Source organism: Salvelinus namaycush, chromosome 8 (assembly GCF_016432855.1).
Source record: "Salvelinus namaycush isolate Seneca chromosome 8, SaNama_1.0, whole genome shotgun sequence".
NCBI lineage: Eukaryota > Metazoa > Chordata > Actinopteri > Salmoniformes > Salmonidae > Salvelinus > Salvelinus namaycush.
The window spans coordinates 41,121,342-41,135,095 of NC_052314.1; the positions used below are offsets into that span (position 1 = coordinate 41,121,342).

General features: G+C 44.0%; 1 protein-coding gene across 1 annotated transcript in view; it reads left to right on the forward strand.

The window, feature by feature from the left end:
- Positions 1-13,754, forward strand: part of LOC120052674 (kinesin-associated protein 3-like) — a 49,102-nt gene that overhangs the window by 17,853 nt on the left and 17,495 nt on the right. Inside the window, exons 10-11 of the mRNA XM_038999723.1 lie at positions 2,958-3,120; positions 11,065-11,165. Of these exons, the coding sequence (XP_038855651.1) occupies positions 2,958-3,120; positions 11,065-11,165 (264 nt within the window). The remainder of the gene's footprint in view (positions 1-2,957; positions 3,121-11,064; positions 11,166-13,754) is intronic.

Below are 13,754 nucleotides of genomic sequence, written 5' to 3' on the forward strand. Positions count from 1 at the left end.
TATTCACGATTCATTCAGGACTATCCATAGTCATGGTTGCATCCACATTAATGTAGAAGTGTTTAGAAACATATTACATTCTTATTTACAATAAAAGTGACTACATTATTTACCATTTCATTTCTATTGTGCACAAAATAATCAAACGCAACCAAAACAAACAGGAAATGCGTCCAACAAGTTTGTAGTCACGAACTTGATGTGGTCATTGCGTGCTAGGAATATAGGACCAAATAAAGTTTTGACTACTTTAATACATATATAGTGCATTCGGAAAGTATTCAGACCCCTTCCCTTTTTCCACATTTTGTTACGTTACAGCCTTATTCTAAAATGGATTCAATTCCATTTTTCCCTCATCAATCTATCCACAATACCCGATAATGTACATTTTTGCAAATAAATAAAAAACAGAAATACCTTATTTACATAAGTATTCAGACCCTTTGCTATGAGACTCAAAATTGAGCTCAGGTGCATCCTGTTTCCATTGATCATCCTTGAGATGTTTCTACAACTTGATTGGAGTCCACCTGTGGTAAATTCAGTTAATTAGACATGATTTGGAAAGGCACACACCTGTCTATATAAGGTCCCACAGTTGACAGTGCATGTCAGAGCAAATACCAAGCCGTGAGGTTGAAGGAATTGTCTGTAGACCTCCGAGGCACAGATCTGGGGAAGGGTACCAAAAAATGTTTGCAGCATTGTATGTCCCCAAGAACACAGTGGCCTCCATCATTCTCAAATGGAAGAAGTTTGGAATCACCAAGACTGTTCCTAGAGCTGGCAATCTGGGGAAAAGGGTATTGGTCAGGGAGGTGACCAAGAACCTGATGGTCACTCTGACAGAGTTCCTCTGTGGAGATTGGAGAACCTTCCAGAAGGACAACCATCTCTGCAGCACTCCACCAATCAGACCTTTATTGTAGAGTGGCCCGATGGAAGCCACTCCTCAGTAAAAGGCACATGACAGCCCACTTTTAGTTTGCCTAAAGGCACCTAAAGGACTCTCAGACCATGAGAAAACAAGATTTTCTGGTGTGATGAAACCAAGATTGAACTCTTTCGCCTGAATGCCAAGCGTTACGTCTGGAGGAAACCAGGCACTGCTCATCACCTGTCCAAAACAATCCCTTTGGCGAAGCATGGTGGTGTAAGCAGCATCATGCTTGTAGTGATGTTTTTCAGCGGCATGGACTGGGAGACTAGTCAGGATCGAGGGAAAGATGAACGAAGCAAAGTACAGAGAGATCCTTGATGAAAACCTCCAGAATGCTCAGGATCTCAGACTGGGGCACTGGTTCTCCTTCCAACAGAACAACTACCCTAAGCACACAGCCAAGACAACGCAGGAGTGGCTTCGGGACAAGTCTGAATGTCCTTGAGTGGCCCAGCCAGAGCCTGGACTTGAACCCAATCAAACATCTCTGGAGAGACCTGAAAATGGCTGTGCAGCGACTATGTCATTATGGGGTATTGTGTGTAGATTGAGGGGGGGTAAACGATTTAATCCATTTTAGAATAAGGCTGTAATGTAACAAAATGTGGAATAAGTCAAGGGATCTTGATACTTTCTGAATGCAGTGTAAGTGTATTAGTCCCAATAGTTTTGGTCCCCTAAAATGGGGGGGGGGGGGGGCAAATGTACAAAGAGTGCTGTTTTTTCTAAATGGATTTTCATATGGATGAAAATACCTTCAATGTAAAGCTGACAGTCTGCACTTTAACCTCATAGTCATTGAATCATTTCTAATTTCTAAAGTGCCGGAGTACAGAGGAAAAAACTTCAACAAATGTATCGCTGTCCCAATACTTTTTAAGCTCACTGTACATACAAAGTCTCAGGTCCTCTGACTTACTGTAGATTGAGAATGTATAATAATAATATTATTATTTTTATTATTTTGTGGTACCTTTTAAAGATTTGTACTAGTTTACATTTAGAGTTACTTTTGATGCCTTCTCTAGTACAGTTGTAGGACTTCAGTGATCATTGCTTCACTTCCCTGTCTTACTGCAGTTCCACCTGGATCCAATCTCAGCCAGTTTGTGTGCCTTTATTAAACCCAGACTGAGTTAGGAACAGTTTTTATTTTAAAAAATTGTTTCCTTTTAGTGTATCTTTGACTCGAACCCTTCGGGGTTCTTGCCCATTGTCTACATGAGTCCAGCAGAACAGAAGAGTAGTGCTCTCAACATGTTATTCACAGAGTATCTTTACTCTGTGGGGACTTTATCTCAGGGGACGGTTTTAGTTGCAGGCTGATTAGCTACAAAAAGATAATTCGTTAGGGATTTGTCATCATTCTACTTATTACACGTGTGTATTCAACACCAGATAACAGTTGTGAGATGGCTTTAGAACTGCAATTGATTACTGTGCAGACAATATTTATATTGGTGTCAGTGGATTTCCTTTTGAACACAGTAGCAGTGTAATTGACACACACACCTCCAGTGTGCAGGCCATCTGGTTTGCTACTCTTCATGGTGCCTTATAGACTGGTCCTTGATGTGTCTGCTCAACACCTGCACCTACCTGTCAACACTGTGTATCTAGTCAACACTGCTTTCTCTGTACATTCAGGACATTCTTACCAAATTACAAAATAAGTTGAATACGTTTTAAGTAATTCATTGAATGAACGGAGTTCAAATTAAATTGACCCCCAACACAGGTGAAGTCTGTGTTGTTAAAGTTGGCGCCGATAGAGATGACAGCTTCGCTTCTAGTCCTTAGGAAACTGCAAAAGCATTTCGCTACACTCGCAATAACATCTGCTAACCATGTGTATGTGACCAATAAAATGTGATTTGATTTGTCTGACGTCAAAGAAAGTATCATTGTGGTCTCATGGTGGGATTGGTTGTTGAAGTAGGGTGTGTATCGGTGCACATTTTATATTGGGTTGTGTTTAATGACTTTAATGTCTCCTCTGTTCTCTGGTGTTCAGGCAGAGACGTATGCTGTGGAGAAACTGGCCAGGCTGCTGCCCTGTAAGCATGAAGACCTACTGAACACTACACTGCGCCTGCTCCTCAACCTCTCCTTTGACACAGGCCTCCGCAGCCAGATGGTCCAGGCTGGACTCATCCCCAAACTCTCCTCACTGCTAGGTACACTACTCACTGACACAACTGTGTATGTGTGTACATGTGTGTAATGGCCAGCAGTACCAGAGCCAGCGAGGCTTACTCCTGAAACTAGATCATGTGTGTGACTGGTGTGTTAGCTCGTCCAGGGGGCCATGTGGCACGGCTGGGAGCATCTGCAATGGGCCTTTTTAAAAATGTGCATAATTTTTAATGTGCATAATTAATATAATATATTTGTTAGAATAATACGCTGAGCCGCAGCATAAATGTTGTTTTTGCAGAATCTGTCCGGAAAGGCTAAGGGGTCTACAGGATTTTAACTTTATGAATGAGACATTCATGTAATGAATGTTCAAACATTTTCTATTCTTACTTGTCACTGTCTAAATTAGGGTTGCAAAGAGAGGGTATGTTACGCTCCAACCCGAGCACTCCGTTCTGCTACCTCTGGTCTCTTGGCCCTCCCACCCATATGGGAGGACAGCTCCCACTCGGCCCAGTCGAAGCTCTTCTCTGTCCTGGCACCACAAATGTTGGAACAAGCTTCCCCCTGAAGCTAGTCCCTGTTGAGTGACAACCTATGTCATTTTCTAGGTCATTGTTATCTATGCGCTGTTGAAAATGGTGGTTTACCGGAATTGACATGACCTACCGAAGACAACTCTCATCTGGCTGTACCTGCTGAACGGGGCTTACAATATGTTTTATTTTGATTGTTAATTTTCACCTACAGTAATAGTTTTGAGAGTTTTGCTTTAAACAGGGTCTATGGTCATTTTTAGTTATACAGGGTAAAGTTGATTTATCATTTTATAACGAGGACAGCAATCACTTTTGCGAAGGCGCACTGCATGGCCAAAGCGGGAGGAGAAAAGAAGCTCACTCTGTAAAAACGTAATAACCATTCGCTTTTCCCATGTGGGTGAAATCCAAAATTGTGCTATACACTGAACACCTGCTCTTTCCATGACCATAGACCAGGGGTGGGCAAACTTTTTGACTCGCGGGCCACAATGGGTTCTAAAATTTGACAGAGGGGCCGGGCCAGGAGCATTTGGAGGGAGTGTTTGGGCCGGATATACTAAAGCATTAAATGTAGTGTGTGCAAACCTCATAGCACAGTAAGAACACTACAACCCAATTTATTAACTGTCTTTCAAATGTGAAAAATAGCCCTTATCAGTTAATAAATTTGTCTCAAGGAATATGCAAGATATGGCATTTACATACTATTTCGCCGCCCGTTCTTGTGTTGACTGCTTGCTAGCATAGTTTGCATGCTTCGTGGCAAAGTGACGGCTGATATTGTACTCTTTGAAAACCGCAACAGCTTCTTGGCATATCAGACATACAGCCGTTGATCGGACTTCAGTGAAGAAGTATTTTGTTGTCCACTCCTTATTAAACACTCGGCATTCGCTGTCCACTTTCCTTCTCTTTGGTCCGCTCATTTTCACAGAAGGGCTTAATGGTGACGTGAAACGAAGTGAAAATTAAAGTGAAATAAAGAGAAATACGCGCCACTCCAACAACGGTCAATGTGTTTTGAGTGCGCCATCTATTGGGGAAACGTGGGCATTGCAGGGAAAGGGGAAAAAAAGGAGGTTTTTACTATAATTTGGACAAGTTCGGCGGGCCGGATTAAAAAGCCTAACGGGCCGTATGTGGCCCGCGGGCCGTAGTTTGCCCATGTCTGCCATAGACTGACCAGGTGAAGGCTATGATTCCATATTGATGTCACTTGTTAAATCTACTTCAATCAGTGTAGATGAAGGGGAGGAGACAGGTTAAAGAAGGATTTTTAAGCCTTAAGACAATTGAGACATGGATTGTGTGTGTGCCATTCAGAGGGTGAATGGGCAAGACAAAACATTGAAGTGCCTTTGAACGGGGTATGGTAGTAGGTGCCATCCGTACCAGTTTGTGTTAAGAACTGCAACGCTTCTGAGTTTTTCACGCTCAACAATTCATTGTGTGTATCAAGAATGGTCCACCACCCAAAGGACATCCAGCCAACTTGACACAACTGTTGGAAGCATTGGGGTCAACATGGGCCAGCATCCCTGTTGAAAGCTTTCGACACCTTGTAGAGTCCATGTCTGACGAATTGAGGCTGTTCTGAGGGCCCAAAGGGGGGGTGCAACTCAATATTAGGAAGGTGTTCTTAATGTTTTGTACGCTCATTCATTGGCTATGTTATTACTAGCTCAAACACTTAATCTGCAAAAATGACAAGTTAATTAGTGGGTGATGATTTCAGAATCGAAGTGGAAGGGACGGAAAACAGGCTACATTTCCCCCTTTAATCTGATAGTGGTAGTGGGGTGGTAGATGCCTAGTCTTCTTTATTGCTCAGCTCAGGTGCCTACATAATGCATACATCATAGACATACATCACTTACACACACATACAAAATGTACACACGCACAGAAGTCAGCCCAGACAGATACAGCTCAGAGAGCCCCAGCTCATGAGTGCCATCAGCAGCAGATTTTCATTTTGGATGGAAAATGAATGTGTTTATGCAACAAATGTTAGTGTATCGCATCAAACCGATTCGCATCAATTCATTCTCTAATGAAACCGAATTGTTTCAAACTAAACCGTAACTTCCTGTATCGTATCGGAGCCTGTTTATCTAGATGCATATAGAATCGACTTGAAAGGGAAAGATGCACATCCTTACTACACAGTGCATTCGGAAAGTATTCAGAGCCCTTGACTTTTCCAACATTTTGTTACCTTAGCCTCATTCTAAAATGGATTAAATAGTTTTTCCCCCTCATCAATCTACACACAATACCCCATAATGACAGCAAAAACAGGTTTTTAGAAATGCAAATGAAAAAACTGAGATGTAACATTTACGTAAGTGAGCCATGAAGTGCTTTGAAAGGCTGGTCATGGCTCACATCAACACCATCATGCTTAAAACCCTAGACCCACTCGAATTCGCATACCGCCCCAACAGATCCACAGATTACGCAATCTCAATCACACTCCACACTGCTCTTTCCCACTTTTCAAAAGGAATGCCTATGTGAGAATTCTGTTCATTGACTACAGCTCAGCGTTCAACACCATAGTACCCACAAAGGACCCTGGTACTAAACACCTCCCTCTGCAACTGGATCCTGGACATCCTGACGGTTCGCCCCCAGGTGGTAAGGGTAGGCAACAACACATCTGCCACGCTGATCCTCAACACTGGGGCCACTCAGGGGTGCATGCTTAGTCCCCTCCTGTACTCTCTGTTCACCCACGACTTTTGATTTTATTTTTTTAAACTTTAGTTTATTTAGTAAATATTTTCTTAACACTATTTCTTGAACTGCATTGTTGGTTAAGGACCTGTAAGTAAGCATTTCACGGTAAGGTTATATTTGGTGCATGTGACAAATACAATTTGATTTGATTCAGACCCTTTACTCAGTACTTTGTTGAAGCACCTTTGGCAGCGATTACAGCCTCAAGTCTTCTTGGGTTGGGTATGACGCTACAAGCTTGGCACACGTGTATTTGGGGAGTTGCTCCCATTCCTCTCTGCAGATCCTCTCAAGGTCTGTCACGTTGGATGGGGAGCGTTGCTGCATAGCTATTTTTAAGGTCTCTCCAGAGACGTTCGATCGGGTTCAAGTCCGGGCTCTGGCTGGGCCACTCAAGGACATTCAGGGACTTGTCCCGAAGAAACTCCTGCGTTGTCTTGGCTCTGTGCTTAGGGTCATTGTCCTGTTGGAAAGTGAACTTTCACCCCAGTCTGAGGTCCTGAGCGCTCTGGAGCAGGTTTTCATCAAGGATATCGCTGTACTTTGCTCCGTTTGTCTTTGCCTCGATCCTGACTAGTCTCCCAGTCCCTGCCGCTGACAAACATCCCCACAGCGTGATGCTGCCACCACCATGCTTCTCCTTAGTTATGGTGCCAGGTTTCCTCCAGATGTGACGCTTGTTATTCAGTCCAAATAGTTCAATCTTGGTTTCATCAGACCAGAGAAATCTTATTTCTCATGGTCTAAGAGTCTTTAGGTGCCTTTTGGGAAACTTCAAGTGGGCTGTCATGTGCCTTTTACTGAGGGGCTTCTGTCTCACTACTCTACCATAAAGGCCTGATTGGTGGAGTGGTGCAGAGATGGTTGTGCTTCTGGAAGGTTCTCCCATCTCTACAGAGGAACTCTAGATCTCTATCAGAGTGACCATTGGGTTCTTGGTCACCTCCCTGACCAAGGCCGTTCTCCCCCGTTTGCTCAGTTTGGCTGGGCGGCCAGCTCTAGGAAGAGTCTTGGTGATTCCAAACTTCTTCCATTTAAGAATGAAGGAGGCCACTGTGTTCTTGGACCTTCAATGCAGCAGAAATGTTTTGGTACCCTTCGCTAGATCTGTGCCTCGACACAATCCTGTCTCTGAGCTCTAAGGACAATTCCTTCGACCTCATGGCTTGGATTTTGCTCTGACCTTATATAGGGAGGTGTGTGCCTTTCCAAATGATGTCCAATCAATTGAATTTACCACAGGTGGACTCCAATCAAGTTGTAGAAACATCTTAAGGATGATCAATGGAAACATGATGTACCTGAGCTCAATTTCGCATCTCATAGCAAAGGGTCTGAATACTTATGTAAATAAGATATTACGTTTTTTTTATTTTTAATGAATTTGCTAAAAATAAAAAAGCTTTCGCTTTGTCATTAGATTTATTTTTTTTAACCAATTTTAGAGTAAGGCTGTAATGTTACAAAATGTGGAAAAAGTCCAGGTGTCTGAATACTTTCCCGAAGGCACTGTATATTAATACACTTTTTAAAGTTAATCAAGTATAAATTACCTTATTACCTGTTGATTACCAAAATTACTGAAAGTTCCTGTAGAGTTTTGGTTGTTTTGCAACCCTTGTCCATATACATACTTAGGGGAGTGTACATATCATTGACTACATGCTATTCATTGACTACAGCTCAGCTTTCAACACAATAGTGTCCTCAAAGCTTATCAATTAGCTAAGGACCCTGGGACTAAACACCTCCCTCTGCAACTGGATCCTGGACTTCCTGACGGGCCACTCCCAGGTGGTAAGGGTAGGTAACAACACATCCGCCATGCTGATCCGCAACACAGGGGCCCCTCAGGGGTGCGTGCTCAGCCCCTTCCTGTACTCCCTGTTCACTCATGACTGCACGGCCAGGCACGACTCCAACACCATTAAATTTGCCGATGACACAACAGTGGTAGGCCTGATAACCGACAACAACGGGACAGCCAATAGGGAGGAGGTCAGAGACCTGGCTGTGTGGTGCCAGGACAACAACCTCTCCCTCAACGTGATCAAGACAAAGGAGATGATTGTGGACTACAGGAAAAAGAGGACCAAGCACGCCCCCATTCTCATCAACGGGGCTGCTGTGGAGCAGGTTGAGAGCTTCAAGTTCCTTGGTGTCCACTTCACCAACAAACTAACATGGTCCAAGCACACCAAGACAGTTGTGAAGAGGGCACGACAAACCTATTCCCCCTCAGGAGACTGAAAAGATTTGGCATGGGTCCTCAGATCCTCAAAGTTCTACAGCTGCACCATCGAGAGCATCCTGACTGGTTGCATCACTGCCTGGTATGGCAACTGCTCGGCCTCCGAACGCAAGGCGCTACAGAGGATAGTGCGAACGGCCCAGTACATCACTGGGGCCAAGCTTCCTGCCATCCAGGACCTCTATACCAGGCAGTGTCAGAGGAAGGCCCTAAAAATGGTCAAAGACTCCAGCCACCCTAGTCATAGACTGTTCTCTCTGCTACCGCATGGCAAGCGGTACCGGAGCGCCAAGTCTAGGTCCAAGAGGCTTCTAGTCCCAAGCCATAAGAACATCTAGTCAAATGGCTATCCAGACTATTTGTATTGCCCCCCCCCCCCCCCCCCCCCCACTACACACCACTGTCACTCTCTGTTGTCATCTATGCATAGTCACTTTAACAACTCTACCTACATGTACTTACTACCTCAACTAACCGGTGCCCCCGCATATTGACTGTACCAGTACCCCCTTTATATATTGTTATTTTTTTACTGCTGCACTTTAATTACTTGTTACTTTTATCTCTTATTCTTATCTGTATTTTTGGGGAAAATGCACTGTTGGTTAGGGGCTCGTAAGTAAGCATTTGACCTGTTGTATTCGGCGCATGTGACTAATACAATTTGATATAATTTAGAGCTTGTTCCGGTGTGTTCGCTTGTAAGATTCACTCTCTCCAATTTCTCTTAAACGTTGGGCTACTGTTTCACAGTATGTGTTTGGGGTGTAAAGGAAATGCAAACTTTGCGAGGTGGAATTGAGGTACAGTAAAGGTATTATAGGTGCAATGCTTAACAATCTGAAAGGGATGCACCATGAGACCCAAACCATTGCTGGCAGCAGTGCAGCTGCATAGTGAGTTCACTTGGAATTAAAAAAAAAAAAAACATTTCTCTCACGGAAACCCCCCCCCAAAAATGGCAGTTTAAAGTTAAGAATCTTTTCCCATTTGTCACATCCCTAGTATGTGTGTGGGTGTTCAGTATGTGTGTCAGTGTGGTTTTCAATCTGCGTAGATTTGAAGTCCTCTTAATCATCCTATTGGCTCTGTCCTGTTTTCTGTGTAGAAGTACTGTCCAGAGATATCCCTCTTATCTCCAGAGAGTACCACATTTTACTCCCAATTTACTCCAGAATCATTCCATTTGGACAATTTCACAATGGACCTTTTCTTAGAAGCTATTTGATGTGCATTATGGGTTTTCTCTTTGAAGACTGAACCAGTACTCTCATTTACTCAGTAAATTGCACTAACAACAGAATAGTATACTGTCCACAGACCTGCCCCAGGCGCCACTAATGCATGGTGGTATGATTTTATGAAGGTTGGGTGGTTTTAAATCAGAGCAGGGTGTAATTGAAGTTTAGCTCTCTCACTAACTGCCCCTGAACACTCAAGTTAATTGTTAATGGCTCTCCGCTCTTTTTTCAGTGGGGTTCTAGTGGTGTTTAGAACATTTAATGGGGTCTCTCTCCTTCCCCATAAAGGATCCTCCATGTTCCTACCGGTGTAGTGAGGGACTTTTCCAGATCAGGAGGGGGGGAGAGAGAGAGCGGGAGAGAGCTCATGTGAGGCAACAAGTGTGTGAGCGTTTGTGTTAAGGTATAGGTTGAGGGCTCCACTAATGAGAAGCACGTGTGGGCCAATCGCAGCACTGCAAGGGCCTGAGCAGTGTAGCTTTAACTTATTAAAGGCAGTAAAATTGATGCTTCCTCCTGTTTTCCCAATTAAACCTCCAAGCCGTTTCTTTTCTCTTGTTTCCAGGGGTTCAGTGAGCACATCTGGTACCAGTAGGCTGCTACTGTATGTGATAAGGCTGCTTGACCTGCATGGTCACTGACCACGGGTTAGGTTGGGACTAGTTAGAACTGGACTGGGTCGGTCTGGTCTGTTAGATCTGTGGTCCTTCATCACCCTAGTTATTACCCAGTGTGGTCGGTCACTGCAGTCACTCTCCCTCTAGAAACAAACTAGTGTTCATGAAACAAGGTCCTAGGCCCTCAGACTCCTAACCCCATGATGTTGGTGAGCTGCCTCTCTGGAGCGTCGTGCAGTCACCCTGCAGTGGTTTGGGTCAAACTCATAAACACTCAGAGAGCTGCCTGACAGATTAGCACTGAATCATAGAGCCATGTTCTTTAGACTGCTGTAAAATAACCTCTTATAAACCTGCAATAAGAAAATGTGTTCATTGTCTTTAAATGACTAGATATACTCCTAAACCATATCATCCTAGAGAGGTGGTTTTAATCTGTATTGTAATGGACATACTGTATGTTGTGCACTAGCCTCGTCCAAGACTTTTGGACATTTGAATCTCCATGAAGCAGAAAGTAAGTACAGCTCCTCATTCATTCATCCATTTACCCCTCTCTGTGCTTCTCTTCTCTCTGTTTATGTTTCAGCTGACGAGAGCCAGAGACAGCTGTGTATGTGCATTCTGTACCACATCAGTGTGGACGACAGATTCAAGTCCATGTTTGCCTACACGGACTGCATACCACAGGTAAGACTGGGTAGTGTATACTCAAGGGTCGGGGGCTGGGGCCACAGACCAGACAGCATTAGCATCGAGGCTAACAGCCTTGGAATTATGCACGAGAAAAAGGGGTGTAGCGAGGGAAGGGTGGAGAGATAGAAATGGATGGAGAGGGTCGGAGAAATGGGAGAGAGCGGAAGGAATAGAGAGCAGGAGGAATGGATAGAGTGGTAGGAGTAGGGGGTTGGCATGCTACATTTGAACCCAAATCGCCAAAGGGCGGCTGCTCAGCCTTCAGTCTCACTGATGACAGCTCCATGTTTTTTTTATTTCTTTCCACTTATTGGAGCGCTGGAGAAAGCCTTGCATCATTCATCTAACCAGCCCTCAGTGAAAAAGGACTCTCCATCTTCTCTATAGTATAGGCCTATTTGGTGTACGTAGATTGCACTAATAGGGAATATCTAGATTTTAAGTGTACATGATGTTAGTGATGTCGGGATGAAGCTGATGTCATATTGATTGGGTGAAATCTGATTGCCTCTGTCTTTCATCGTTGGTAGATTAGTTAAATGCTTATTCTGTTTGTCTTGTGAGATTGGGTGTAAATGGGGGCCAGATGCTCATAAACAGAGTTGTTTGTTTAGTGGGTCATGTCGCCAGTAGATCTGCCCCGCGGGGTCAGAGTGTCAGAGGGGATGTTGGGTAACAGCATGACTGGAAAGTGGCTTTTGACCCCAGGCCCCCTCTCTCGCTCTCTCTCGGTTTCTAGGGATGGTCCTTTAGCTAGCGCTGGGCAGTTTACAGTATTTTACTATATATGGGTATTGATGTACAGACCGGTTTGGATTTTTACTTTACCTTCTATAATGGTAAATCAGTGTTTGGTTTGTTAAATATGATACGCAACTTTGACGCATGTAATGTAAACACCGTTTTTTGTTTACTCCTCCGTTTTCTACTTGAGTTGTTTTTCTCTCTCCTGCTGCATGCCACTTCCCACATCAAGCCCTGCCCCCTGTCACTCAAGAGAGCAGTTGCTTGACCACAAACTCAACGAGCACTTTCTTGCTCTTCGCTCTGCAGTCTGCATGGTCAGATAGATGCAACAAGATGTCGGTGACATGCTGCTTTCCCCAAGGATTCTATAATGACACTATTAGTTTGTGTATCTTACTGTCTGCAAACAACTTTCTTAGCAAAGTTGTGACTAAAATAAATATTGTTAGCCGCTAATCGCTAGTTAGCTAGCTAGCTTGCTAAATGTACTAATAGTCAGAGCAAACGTAGCCAGAGGCGCATCATTGCGAGACTTTCGGGAAGCTTGCGAAATAGACCAAGTAGACCAGACCGGGTTTTGCGGTTTGGGAAGTCAATGAGAGAAGTGAAACATTCTTCCTTAGTTGTTAACTAAAAAATAATAATCAGAACCTAGATTCGAGCAAAGTCTTAAGTAGTTGAACATGTTATTACTCTAGCCTCGTGAATGTGACAAACTGACACGTTTTCATTTCTGTCAAAAACAACTTTATATCTAAGGAATATCTTTGATTTTACGGCCTGCACATCCGCAGTTTGCCGCAGCGAGGCGAATGTTAGACCCAATGACGTATTTTTGTGCATGAGCTTAGCTAGCCAACGTCACCATGACATCGCCTACAAGTGTGATCAGGGATTTCTATTGGAGAAGCAGTTTCTGCCTATCTTCAAACTGTACCGTCTTTAATGTTTGCTAGCTACATGAGGTAAGAATACATGTCACTTCTAATGAAGTGTCACCTGGAAACACTGACCAGCACTTTTGGTTCCTACCCAATAATTCTTTCCTGGCTTATTCATTTGCTGTCATGTCAAACATCAATATATTCAAGGTGCTGCCCACTATATTCCATCTATAGAATTTTACCCATATCATGCAGCCCTGCAGGTCACTTTGTGGAAATAATAACAAAAGTGCAGGAAATGCAGAAATGTATGAAAATACTGATAATCATTTTTGTTTGAAGTTGGATTGAACACTACAACAATTAGAATGGAGAAAGCCCCATCAAAATCACTTATCATGTATGTGTTGCCACCCTAGGGTCATGCACTACTCAAAGCATATTTAGGACTTTTATTATTCAAAAACATAAAATACCTTCAAATACTGTCAAATGTGGAAAATATGATGAATAATTTGGACATATCGCCCAGTCCTACCTGGAGCCAATCTCCTCTCCATCCTCCCTCCCTATTTCCTGCTGGGCAGGCTTCCTCATCAGGCTACCTCTGCTCTGTCCCTGCCCTTTGGCCAGCTCAACCTTTTCCTCTCTGCCTCCCCTACTCCTTTACTTTCTGCCCTTCTCCTCTCTGGGCCTGGGGCAAGACCTGACCCAATCCTTTCCCCTTCTCCACTTCTGGTGTGGTCAGCTCTGGGCTGGGAGGGAGAGGCCGGACATGGGGTTATGAGGGAGAGGAAGGGGCTTTAGGGGCAAAGGGGTGGAAGGAAGGAAGGAGTGGAGGCTGGAGGAGAGTGATGGAGGTTCTGCTGTGCTGTGTAGTGTGGCGCTAAGCCTCCTCTGGCTATGCTGTGGTAAATAAGCAGAGGCAGGTGCCAGACAGTCTAGACGGGGC